This window comes from Molothrus ater, chromosome 4 (assembly GCF_012460135.2).
Source record: "Molothrus ater isolate BHLD 08-10-18 breed brown headed cowbird chromosome 4, BPBGC_Mater_1.1, whole genome shotgun sequence".
Lineage (NCBI taxonomy): Eukaryota > Metazoa > Chordata > Aves > Passeriformes > Icteridae > Molothrus > Molothrus ater.
The window spans coordinates 40,897,588-40,910,431 of record NC_050481.2 but is presented as its reverse complement, the minus strand read 5'-3'; the positions used below and the strand labels follow the sequence as shown (position 1 = coordinate 40,910,431).

The following is a 12,844-nucleotide window of genomic DNA, read 5'->3' as shown; positions in this document are numbered from 1 at the left end:
AATGTCAAGCTGGATCTTTTATTAAAAGACACTTTGATTAGCCACTAGGAAAACTTACTGATTGCTGTGGTCAGCTTGCACATTTCTAAATGCCTATTTACTTATGAAGCTTTGTAAGTGTAGAATTTGCCTTGCTTCTTAGTACTGTGCCACGACTTGCAAACTCTTCTGAAACTGTTAGAATAGAAGGTTAGATGTTACTAAAAATGTTGATTTATATAGATCATGCAGATTGTATGTACCTTACAATACAGCCAGTCATAACTGCAAGTAGTTTTTCTAAGAGCACAACTGTACTGAATTGAGAAGACAGTAATGAGTGTCAGCTAGGGATTTTTGATGATGTTTAATTATTTAGATGTGCATTAACATCATATTTACATATTTTTACATAAATTTAAAAAAAAACCCAACCACTGAAGACAGTTTTCTTTCCTTGTATAAAATAAGAGAAAGATTTGAAGGTTATTTGAAATTGGGGCATTTGAATAAAACAGCCCTGAGTAATATCAGGGAAGTTATCAGAATGGTTTAATTAAATGTCTACTTGATCATTCATCGAAGCAATTCATAAGCACTAATCTTTGAACTAACATTAAACACAGGCATTCTGTTAGGACATACCAGTTTACAATACATAATTTTGACACAGACTTCAAAGCAATGTAGATACTTCTTATGAAACTAGTGCTGTCAAACCCATTGATCCGTTGTCAGTACAGCCTCATATCAAGTGCTGCAATCCAGTTGTGATATTTATTGCTTACAAATGCTTCAAACTACAGGAAATCTTTGGTAAAACCAAAATTGATAAAATTTTCACAATAGCTTTACATGTAGTATTGCACGACAAGGCTTTTTCAATACACAAGAAAAAAAAAGGAATGCTCAGATCCTCAGTGAGGAGATTAGAACTGTACAACATTCATTAGTTTACCACTATAAGCAAAATTTCTTTCCATAAATGTTTAAAATATCTTCTGGTTTCTTTCAGCATATATGAACATTTATTTTTCAATCTATATTTGAAACAGAGGAGTAGTCAAATAGAACAATTTAAATAAAAATTGGCAGCTATACAGCATTTTTTTGTCTACCCTACAACAGCATCAGATCTTTTCAAGTCTGTACTTCACAAAAAACTCTAGAGGAAAGAAAAATGCTAAAAATCATCATAGTCCTCAGTCCTCTATGGAAAAGAGGAAAATAAGTTTCATGTCTATTCTTGAACATAGACATTTCTCTAGTGGTCCAATTGTGCAGATTCAAACCTAAGTGGCATTAAGCTGCTCTAAATGAGCTCTCAGCTCAGGACACAGTTCAGTTAGCAGCAGTTCCAGCAAAACCTGAAAAACAGAAATGAGTTTAAATGATGCAGGTGCCAACAAAATTTCTCTTCCTTTCTGTCATTTTTAGGTAACCATAAATAACAGAAACACATAGGTTTGATTGCATTCATACTTTTCTTTCATCCAGATGTTAGCACATGCCCTACAGATAACATGGGAAATGTCTTAAGACTGAAGGGAGGCAAGTGTTGAGGGCAGCTCCATTCAGATGGGGATTTCCCACCCAGTATAAACTGGTGCTGTTGTGTCAAAGACTCCACAGCACCCTAGGCAAGCAGCAGGGCATGCACCTTCTCTCTGGTACTGGGGCAGCACTGAGTGACAGGCTGCGGTCTGGAATGTGCCAGAAGAGACTGACTGACTGTGAAGGTGTCATACTTAGATCCAGCTGCATGTTCCAACTATTCCCAACAGATGAGGAGTGGAACTTCTGGAAGGCTGTCATGTCCTAACTATGAACCAGTTCTGGAGTTCTTCTCTAGGATTCTCCAAGGAATGTTTCTTTTTCTAAGCTGTATGAAGAAATTAGTTTGTACCTTAGGAAGTCAGGCACATTGTATGGGGTGGAAGATCTCTTTTAGACAAAAACAACGCTGCTGTTAAACAGTCTTTTGTTATTCAAACTTAGTCAAGTGATCAAACATAGAGCAACTGACTTATTTTAATAATAAATAAATCTCTGCAAAACCACACTCCCTAGGCTTCAATACTGAGTGAGTGGAGCTCAGTAACTTACAGGATTATGAAGTTAAAAAGGTACTTTTCTGGTTACTCACATAAAGTAGATGCTTATTAGCCTTTCTCTCTTGCAATGCATTGAACACTTTCACTACACCATGACGGGCATTTTGTTGTCCAACGAGATTCTGCAGAGTATCTGCAACAAACATTACTTCAGTTTATGTTGTTTCACTCATGCTAGGCAAAACCTCCAGCCAGAATCATCATTCTGCTACCCATAATCACAATCATAAAGGTTGGAAGAGACCTTCAAGATCATCTAGTTCAACCATAAAGACCCAAAAAGGAGGGGGAAAAAGCCACTGCACTTAATTGGCCCTTGACTACAAGATAACACAGAGTCCCTACTCACCAACCTTTTAAAAACACAGCTTCAAAAGATATCCTTATTCTCCAGTTACCCAATAGATAATAGTGTGTGCATCTCAGAACATTTTAAGTGTTCTAACATGATGCATCACATACCTTTTCAGTAGTTCACCTCACTGAGTCAAGTCTCATCTCACACATCATTAAACCTCTCACTTAAATACACCTTAAGCCAAAGGCACAACTTCTACAGCATTTAAAATAAATTTAGCACTTTAATTGCTACTCAATTGTCACAGAGAATACTTCCCACAAGAAGGCAGTTAAGAGAATTCTAAGTCAATTATTTACACTTTGGATTAAATTAGAGAATAAATAGTGATTCAGTGTTCCATCATTAATCTAAGGTGCATTCAGCTATGTCTTGACATATGGCTCCAAGCTCAGAAACAAACAGGAAATCAAACAATACCATAAACCAACTATGGAAGGCTATTTAGGTAAGTAGATGAGTATATAACACAGGCAGTAAATGGAAGGGTAGTTTACACATCAAAAGACAAATATTTTCCATGCATACTTACTCCTTTTGTGCTGCAAAAGTTGATTAAACTGCCTAATGCATGGGGGTATACGAGATATCTAAGTGAAGCCATAAAATAGCTCATTCTCTTCACACAGAGCAGAGAAAAAGCATTCAAGCTATGCTGAAGTGCATTTCCAAGTGCTAACGGTAATGATTTTGATTCTTTTCAGTTAGGTGCCTTTGGGTTCACATGATCTCTGAGGAGTCAGAAATATGTAACTGCATTTCCTGTCCTGTGAGTGGGACAGCATGGAGCATCTCAGAATAGTGCCCCAAAAACATTCTGGCTGAAAAAGCAGCTGCCCAGGCTTGGGAGATAAGGGCAGGTGAAGGAAAGTACAGATAAAACCACTCCATCTAGGAACTTCTTCTGCCCAGGCTGCAGGTCACTCTAATGTTCACTGCCCTGAGACCTCTTATCAGAAACAGACAACACACAACACTGATGGCATGCATAGATCACTTGCTCTCCAACTTCAAAATATAAGAGCAATTGGGGTGGTGCCACTGTCCCTATTTGGCAAGTAATTCCAAGTAGCAGAGCCACATAATTGCTCACAGAGAACCAGCAGAGAGAGAATTGACTGAGATTCCTTGACGAACATTATGCACAAAAATGCAGCAATTCTGATTTTGCATCCACCAGTAATATCTGAATCTATGCCTTTTAGCAGACAGGCAGGGGAGGCAAAGACTAAGACGAAAATAATCCTTGTTTATGCAAATAATCATAACTTAAAAGTCTACATGAAAATAATTTGATTAACCAGTTTCCTTATTAGTTATTAGATCTGTGATTAAGCAGAATCAAAGTGAACTCACCTGGAATGTTTTCAAGTAGTTTTTGCTGTGCTCTCTGTTTTGTCTCCTGCTTTTGTTCATCGCTCTTGGCTCTTGGTGCTGGAGCTAACTTTCCATTTGGCCAGAAAGCATCTCGAAACACCCCAATGTAGTAAACAAGCATTGGCTCACTGAACATCCAGTGTACAGTGTCACGGATTTGCCTGTAAAGAAGTGGAGAAGGGAGCCCATCAGAGCTAGTCTCATGTTTTATCCATATTTATTCTCTTACTCCTCAAAGTAGTGGAAGAGATGTTCTTTGTTATGTAATTTTGCCAGTATGCCTGAGTTGATTTCATTGGCATAACAGCAGGTCATATTCAGGTCTGGGTGCTCTAGGATCTAGGTCACTCCTGATACATCACTTAGATCTGGAGAAGGCAGCTTTTCAAGGTAATCCACAAACATCCATTTCAAATTACAAGTACTACATTGAAATATACATCAAAGCTACATTTCAAGGACAGGCACTACAAATGCTCCACCAGGAAAAGTCAGGAAAATCAGGTCACTAATAGTAGCAAACTCCAAACTAGTTGCCTGTGGAGATGTGCCTGCTAGGATAAAAATAGACAGTTTTGATAGAAGCACAGTAAGTTCCTTCACAGATAGCAAAGCACATTACTGAAGAGATTACAGACAGAGATAGCAGCCTCTTCCTGTGGCTGCACCACTCACTGTAGCCTTCAGCACCAGGAGTCTAAGGTAGAGCAGGCTCCAGTCAGTGCTGCTGCCATACAGCCAAATCCCTTAAAATCAATAAAGTCAACCTACATGTAAAAGCTACACAGGAACTTTGCATGCAAGCTATGCTCAGAAATTCTCTGCCTCTCTGTCCTCCTTCAGACATTTTCCAGTTATCAGCAGGGTATGAACAAATGAACCAATCAATTTAAAACTCAGTGAGTGGATACTGTCTGAGACCAGTGCAATTTACTGCTACATAATACACATCAGAGGCTTTAAAAGCCATGCTGGCAAGTGCAAAATTTAGTCACTGATTGGACAAAGAACAGCCTGCTGTGCTGATAGAATACTTCTAAAATTTGTTTCTGACCAGGGATACAGCTTTCCATATGAAGGTGTTTACAGACAGGTATGCTCATAGCCTCAGGCAGGCCTCACCTGGCAGCATGAAGATAATTCACATATCTGTGTTTTCTCTAATAAATATAACATAGCTGTAAATTGAGCTGTGGAAAACAAATGCAGATTACCATATCCAACAGGATGTCCAGATTATTTTTAACAGTTCTTCTGTCAGCCTTTTTTCTAACAGAATAATGATGAAAGTTCAGTTAAAGCAACAGCTACTTACTTGTTGATGGTTCTTCCAAAAGTGACTTGTACTAGTGCAATTAATGTTTTTCTGACCCACTTGAACACTAGAACAACAAAAAATTATTAAAAATAATGACCAAGAAGTTAATAACATTACAGAACCCATGACCATGTGCAAAAACTTCCCCCTACCTCCCACCAAACCCAACCCAAACAATCCACCCCTACAGTAAACACATTGTTATAACCCTTTCTAAGATTCCATTAATTGTACAGCGGTTTCATCTTTCTTGATCACATTCCTTGTACTGTTTGCTGTATGGTTTTTAAGTCCTGCAGATTATATAACATGCATATAAAATGCATTCTACGATATACCGTAAATTTTTATATGTTTCAAGAATATTTCAAGCTTATTGAGCAATACAACTACTTAAAACCCTTTTTCTACTACAAAAAAACCCCAAATATTTTCAAACTTCTCACCTTTTTCATAACTATTAGTATAAAGTACACACAGCAGCACCATTAAAATTCTGAAAACATTTTCACTGAAACCAAGCAGTCAGCTTTCTATTACAAATAAATGAAACAAAAGTGAGTGCTTCCTAGTAATTACTGGCAAACCTTCCTTTCCTACTGTTCAACATCACAATAAAGTCTATATTTGGGAGATACATCTACCATTTTTGGAAGGTGACGCATTTTGCAATAGTTACCCCGTAAATAATTTTATAGAGCATCATGTGTGGCTGCACATTGAAACAGAAACAAAAATAACTTTATTATCATCATTCAGTTACATAAGGGGGGGGGGGGAATCCAGTATTTAAATATAGCACAATTCTAGTATAATTTTCATCATAGAATTTGCAGAACTAAAATGCATCTATAATTTACTTTAAATTGATATTAAAATTATATTTCTTTGTCAGAGACATGTTCTATAATAAAGCCATCCTTCCTTACTCAAGAATTCCTACAATCTAATGAAGAGCCTATTTACAAAAAGAATACTACTGTCCCTTTTTTCTAATCTTTTCATGAAAAATTTAATATTATTAAGTGTAAATGCTCTCCCCTACCAGTTACATTTTTACTGCCATTTTATATTGTAATTTCACTTTTGAATGAAAGCTTGAAAGCTCCAAAGTTACGAACTACTGAAGAATAGCTTGGTCCCAAACTGGCTGTATAGATTGAAGAATAAAGAATAGGTGCAATATAGAGTGCACTTATCGAAACAGCAAAAAAATTGAATTCTGAAATGTCCTACAGAGCCAAGAGATTCCATTAGCAACTGAGCAGGTTTACATCTTACTTCCTCGCAGTTCAAAAATCTCTCCAATCAGCATGAAACACGGCTCAGCAAGAGAGTCCTTCTTCCCATCCACCTCCTCTCCGTAGTCTGACAGGTCACTGTCCTCTTCTGTTTCTTCCTGGGAAGAGAGGGACAACATGGGTGTGTGCTGCAGTTCCCCAGCCTTCTTCCAGAATGGATTTAGTTACTGCCATGCTCTGCAGAAGGAGCACAGCCAGTCCTCTCAAAAAACAGAGGCAAAAACTGCTGCTGGCAGGATCTAGCAAACAGGAATCTCACTAGGGATCATGAAAACTTCCCATTGGACTAAAGTGATGAGGACACTGCACTGCTGGGATTATCATCACTGCTGTATCTTCTGCTTGCAGCCTTGCCCCAGTAAGCACCTCAATGCTGCCCAGATTTTCAGAATCAACTGCCTCTATTGCCCCATCAACACCAGCTGGATGAAAGAAAGATGTGGGAGTCGTGTACTGCTAGGAAACAGGTGAGAGCTGTAAGCAGGAGATGGCACTCAGCAGTGTTTGTGATTGCAAAGCTCCCTCTGACACAACACCCATAAAAAACATTCAGGATGGGGAGCTAGACAGCTGGAGCTCTTTGCCACGCAAACAGCTGAGAAGAAAGGGGGAAAATCTGGTTATTACACCAGGAAAAGCAGGTAGCTGGTTCCCCAGGAGAACAGACAGTGCCTTCACAGCTGAAGCCCCTCAGTGGGATTAGGCCCCAGCCAGTTGTCCTTGAAGTAAGCTGGGAGCCAAACCCAGCAGTGGAAAGGGAACTAGCCAGAAACACAAATTGTGATACTTAGTGACCTGAGCCTGAGGATACCCCAGCTCAGGGCAGCAAAGGGAGAAGAGCTATTCACATAGACTCCCAGAAGATAACTGGGCTGAACCACCTCCATTCTGGCAGTACCATCTATTTCAGAGTGAAGGGCAGACAGCAGGTTGTTTCTCACTATCATGAAGATTGTTTCAGGATCAGGACTACAACTCCTGTCACTACTCATGGCAGCCAACACATCCCTTTGCTTTCCTGGATCTTGCCCTGCCTGCCTTTGCTTCCAGCAAAGCTAAAGACAGGCAGACCTGACCTCCACTGAGGCTGGTGCAATGTCCCAGTCTCTGGATCAGGAATGGTCACAATGATGTGCAAATTTTCTTCTCCAGCCCAGTTTTCAAAGATATCAATCATCTCTTCCTTTCATCCTCATCATTCGATCATCTAAAATTGGTTTATTGTTCTGCTATTCAGTGAATCTCCTGTCATTTAGAAAATGCAACAAGAACTGTAAGTTCTTACACTACAGTGCATTTTCTGTTCAGTAGATTTATAAATCTAAAAGCCCTTCTTTCTAGATGATATCAACTGCATTTTTGCTCTGATATGGTTTTGGTCTAGAGAGCTAAAAATACATTCTTAAGCTAACCCTGTCCAAGGAGTTCTTTATATATAAAGAAATTGCTGCAGTATCTAATCCTGAACACAACACTCAAGAGGTAATATTATTGCTCTGGCATATATTTGAAAAATGTGAGATGAGATTAAGGGCAAAGAGAGCTGAATGAGAGCATTCTATACTACAAAGTTCAAAACACAAACTAAACCAGGAAGTCTCAGTTACAAAAAGAACACGATTAAATATATATATATGTGGTTTAAACACAACCAACTTCATTTATGACCTTGTACCAAATGATTTAAGCCCAGTTTAACTGCTTTAGGAAAGTATCCAAGATGCTATCAGTGGGGCAAGACTTAGCTGATCCAAAGCTCTTTCTGAAAGACATGGGAATCCAGGAAACAGCAGAGCTAGTCCCAGACTGCCTCCCAATCTGTCTTCCTCCATTTCATTTTATTACCTTCACTTTAGGGCAATTGTTTGACATACTCATTCATAGGATCTAAGAGTTCCCACCATCTGTATTCTGTTATGTGTAAGCTTAAGGAAAGAAGGGAGAAGAGAGAGAAGAGAAATGTGAAGTAGTAACAGTTGCATAATTTCTGCTTTGTTTATTTGTTTTCTCCTCTCACACACTGGTATCAAAAATTCTCTTTCCTTCTCCTGTATTTCCCAACTATTTCCTCCTACACACTCCCATAATACAATATCTATCTCCCATAATACAATGTCTTGAGGATGCTTTTCAATTAAATAGCAAAATATAAATAGCTTCACACTTCAATACTTTTATGTTACTTCTACCTATCATTAGTCATTTTAGTGAAAGCACTTGGGATTTTATAACTGCAGTACTTCTATCAAAGTAAAACTAGTTTCTCAAATTTCCTTTATATTTATTACTCTGAAATGAGGCACATGCATTCAGCATCTAGATGCAAACACAGCATTCTTTTGGAAGGTACATATATAGGATTTTCTTATTTATGAGATGCAAGACCACCTTTCTCCCTATAAAAGCCTAGAAGTATACATGCTCCCCAATCTCAAATTATCCTGCATAAGACCCATCCGCTCTAGACAACTACAGCATGTCAGAAACGAACTGTTTCAAATGAATTTTGTATAACATGTAACTAAAAGGGGGAATAGAAACATCTCCTTGAATGTTGCATTATCTGAATATGAACAATACAGAACAGAGTGCCATGGAATTATGGTCAATTTAGTCAATGAGCTATTTTGGTCACTAATCTATTATTCATTGCATTTTGATAAACAATGGGGTTTTATGGCTTAATAACAAATTCTCCATCTGGTTTGCCTACATAGACTCCTGCCTGCACTTGCAAACGCCCTCAGTAAGCCTGTACTATTTGCCAACAGTTTTTTGTCAAAACTAGCTCTGCTTATGAAGTTGTCCTGAAATTAGGGATACACAGCTGTTCTTTCTTGCCAAGGGAATATTCCCAAGTGAGAGTATTTTCACCTGCCAAAACCTCTCTGAAATATGCATGGCCAGAACTCAAAAAGTGGAAAACTCTGCTGTAAAAAAAATAAACAATCCCACATGAACTGCAATTTGTTTATTTGTGATAGCTTACACATTTGCCTATATGCATGTACCAAAAGGCAGGAAATCTGTTTTATTAATAAACATCTTTTAAATTCATAGGTGGCTCTTTCTTCTCTTTGTTCACTTACAGTAAATGACAAATGACCTTTGGAAATATTGCCTGCCAGTCAAATACTAATGACTCTCCCTGCTTACTTAGGATAGGTAATTAAATTTGGAAGATTGCTTTTCTACCACTTACCTCCTGATGAGAAAACAAATCACCAGGAAGTCGTTCTAGAAATGAGGAGAGTGAAAACGATGACTTCTTGCCTTGCACATCAATAACTTTGAGGTGCTCTGGGGAGGGGCTCAAGAAGGCATAAAGTGCTTCACTCTGGCAGAGTCTTTCATCAGAGAGTAATTTCTATGAAACAAAAATAATGACACATCACAACACAGCAACACATCAATTAAATATTTCTTGTTAAGGAATAAGATGTATTGAGGCATCCAATAAAACTGATTAAATCACAGCTCAGAGCTAGTGTGAGAAAAAAATCCCTATCTCACAAAGATACTTTAAGAAACTATTTCTGAAGTACTGAAACTAATAAGAATAAAGCTTTTAGTCTTACAACTTTCTTGTTTTATAACAATTTCTCATGTGTAAGGAATTTGTTGTGAATGTTGTGAATGAAGGAGTTTTAGCTGAAAGTGGCAATTCAAGGATTCATTATTTATGGTTCTTTAATTAATTGACGTTTAAATTAACTTACTACTAGAGGAATGGTTACTATCAGTCAAACTCATCTCAACTTCAGGCATTTTGGACAACTTTGACATTTATAGTGTCAAATTTTACATTTGACCTATTTGTTCTAGGCTCTTTCTTTAGGGAATAGAGAGGCAGCAGCCTCTCAATTCTCCTGTTTAGATATCTGTTGGTTTTGTCTTTATTTTCTTACCTGCAGAAAGTTATTAAGCTGGTTCTTGGATTTCTCCATGAATTTCTGGTCTATGGATTTGAAGGGCAGCTTGCTGAGAGAAGGCAACTGAACTTTCTTTAATGATGGAAAACACTGTGTAGGAGAAAGGAGAGCTCAGCTAAGATGTATGCAGAGAAAAAGCCAGGTGGTTCAGGATGGAAATGAAGAGACTCCTTTTTGCTCTCATCTCACTTCCTCACCCCTCTCAAGAAAACACCTTCCCCTTACCATTATAGGCTGACACATCTAAACTCTTGCCCTTTACAGCACCATTATCTATTCCTTATCAGACAGAAAGGTTAAAGCACTGGGAAAAAAAATCCCAACCTTCTCTCTCTGCAAAAGCTGTCATTTTTAATACTTCCCTAGGAGCCAGACATAAAACCTCATTCTTATAGCAGACTCTTGTATGACAGTGCAGAGCATATACCATTTTGAAATGGGGTTAGTCCAGGAAAACATTATTAAGGGGAAAAAAATTATAAACAAGTTTTATAATCATCTGTCAGAGACCAGAAATATGCAGAAGGCAATCCAGCTCTAAAGGACTAAAAGCCAAAAGGCTGGCATTAAAACTGGAAGCATTAAATTGTTATTATTCTGGAAAATTTTGGCAGCTTGTATCTTTTCCCTCCCATAACCAGGATTCGTACCTCGCTGAGTTTGCGGTGTAGGTTCTGAAACTCATTGAGCTTCCTGGGAACAGTCCAGTTCTTAGTTTCAGCTCCACCAACTTCTTGTAAACTCACCATGACAGAGTAACAGGGCACTTGTTCTCCATTCTCTTCTAAAACCTTGTGGGGGAAATAAAAACAGATAAGGTAATATCTGCTGAAAGTAAACGGTGGAACATTTAACTGTGAACACAGGAACATCTGAACAGTGAACAGGTGACTGGCTTGCAAACTCAGTCATCAGTCCCACACTTCTCTTAAGATTTGAAGGCTACATATGGAGCAATTCCCTTAATGAAGTAACCATCACCCAAAGTGCTGTACCAGTCCTGAACCAGTCCTACAGCTAACCACTATTACACCTTACCTACAGTTTGCAATGCTGTCCACCAGCAACCACATCTCCCTGACATGTCCTCTTCAAACAGCTGAGTGTATTATTTTGGTTTTTAAGGTACCTACCATGTAGCTTTGTGATTGCTGATCAATGCTCCATCTCTCCTATCTGTATTTACCTGAGTGTTCTTCCTTCATTTCCACCCTCCCTTCCCAGTGCTTCTGCTGAGGCTCACCCACACACCAGGCACAGCAGCTCTGCAGCTGGGTCTAGCAACAGCTGCTGCTGTTAGGGAGTGATTTCTCTGCTCACTTGAGCTGTTCTCCTTGCACAGTTTGTGGTATCCATGCACTGTTTCTGAGGAACTCACAATTTTACAAAAATACTGATAAATCCAACTACAATCCTCAGCCAGAGGAAACAGAAGCAATTAACCACACTGCTGCAATGTTTTCCCATTGCAGCAAAGTTAAACAATTTTTCTTGAGATGACAGCAGCAGTGTGACCACACTGTTTCTTAATTTGATATAAGAATTGGCGTAAGAATTTCATCCTTATGTCCTATTGGCAGCAAATATTTTACTTATTTTGAGGAGACACCCAGATTGATTATGAAAAACAAACAGAAATGCATAAAATATTTCACTCTACAATGCTTGTGTCTTTATATACATGCAAATAATGATAAGGTAGTTATAAAATACCACTCCCAGTCTTTTTGAGCAAAGTTATAACCTTAAAGCTTAAAAAAATAAAAAGAATATTTAATGAATCTAATGAGGATAAGAATAAATGTTAAAATTCATATAATTATGACACCTTTTCTGAGAAGCCTGTAGAGACAACACAATGCTGTGGATGAATAATTTGACAAGCACCTACATCACCCTTGTAAAAGCCATGTGGCTGAAATGTACCTGCATATTTTTAAGCTATTCAGAGCTGTACATTGATAATATTGCCTGTGATGCAGTCCTCATAAAGCTGCACAAGGACCACTGGGAAGCCAAGTCTGAGGCCCAGATTTCACAAATCTCTGTCAAAAAGCTGCAGCAGCACTCAGACAGAATACAAAGCACCAGCCTGAATGCCTGCAAATGTGCCTGGTTCTCAGTGCAGCTATTTGGAGAAGTGCCTATCTCCTGCCAGACTACTGCAGAAATAGATGCTTGAACAGCCTCCAAGGTGCAGGTCAGAGAGACATGGTGCAGAACAACTGGGATTGTCTGGGACAGTCCCTGCCCTGTCTACCCTGAGCTACACTGGATCTGTGTTTGTAGGTGACCCACAAACACCTCCTGGCTGTCACTTTTCAACACTGGGAGATGAGTGCTGAAATTGCTGATTTGAGTCATGTCTATGATTTTCCATGCTAAATTTGTTCCCAGGGCAGGGGTTTGCATGTGTAAGGTCTGCTGAACTGTAATTGTCAGGAGAGAGCACAGACCCTCTGAAA

At 38.6% G+C, this 12,844-nt stretch overlaps 1 protein-coding gene across 1 annotated transcript in view; it reads right to left on the bottom strand.

Annotated features, from left to right (window-relative positions):
• Window positions 1-327: 327 nt before the first annotated feature.
• Window positions 328-12,844, bottom strand: part of SNX25 (sorting nexin 25) — an 82,658-nt gene continuing 70,141 nt past the window's right edge. The window contains exons 12-19 of the mRNA XM_036382011.2: window positions 11,030-11,170; window positions 10,356-10,469; window positions 9,650-9,814; window positions 6,428-6,545; window positions 5,144-5,210; window positions 3,808-3,989; window positions 2,126-2,226; window positions 328-1,346 (exon numbers count right to left, since the gene is read on the bottom strand). Of these exons, the coding sequence (XP_036237904.2) occupies window positions 1,272-1,346; window positions 2,126-2,226; window positions 3,808-3,989; window positions 5,144-5,210; window positions 6,428-6,545; window positions 9,650-9,814; window positions 10,356-10,469; window positions 11,030-11,170 (963 nt within the window). The 3' untranslated portion in view covers window positions 328-1,271. The remainder of the gene's footprint in view (window positions 1,347-2,125; window positions 2,227-3,807; window positions 3,990-5,143; window positions 5,211-6,427; window positions 6,546-9,649; window positions 9,815-10,355; window positions 10,470-11,029; window positions 11,171-12,844) is intronic.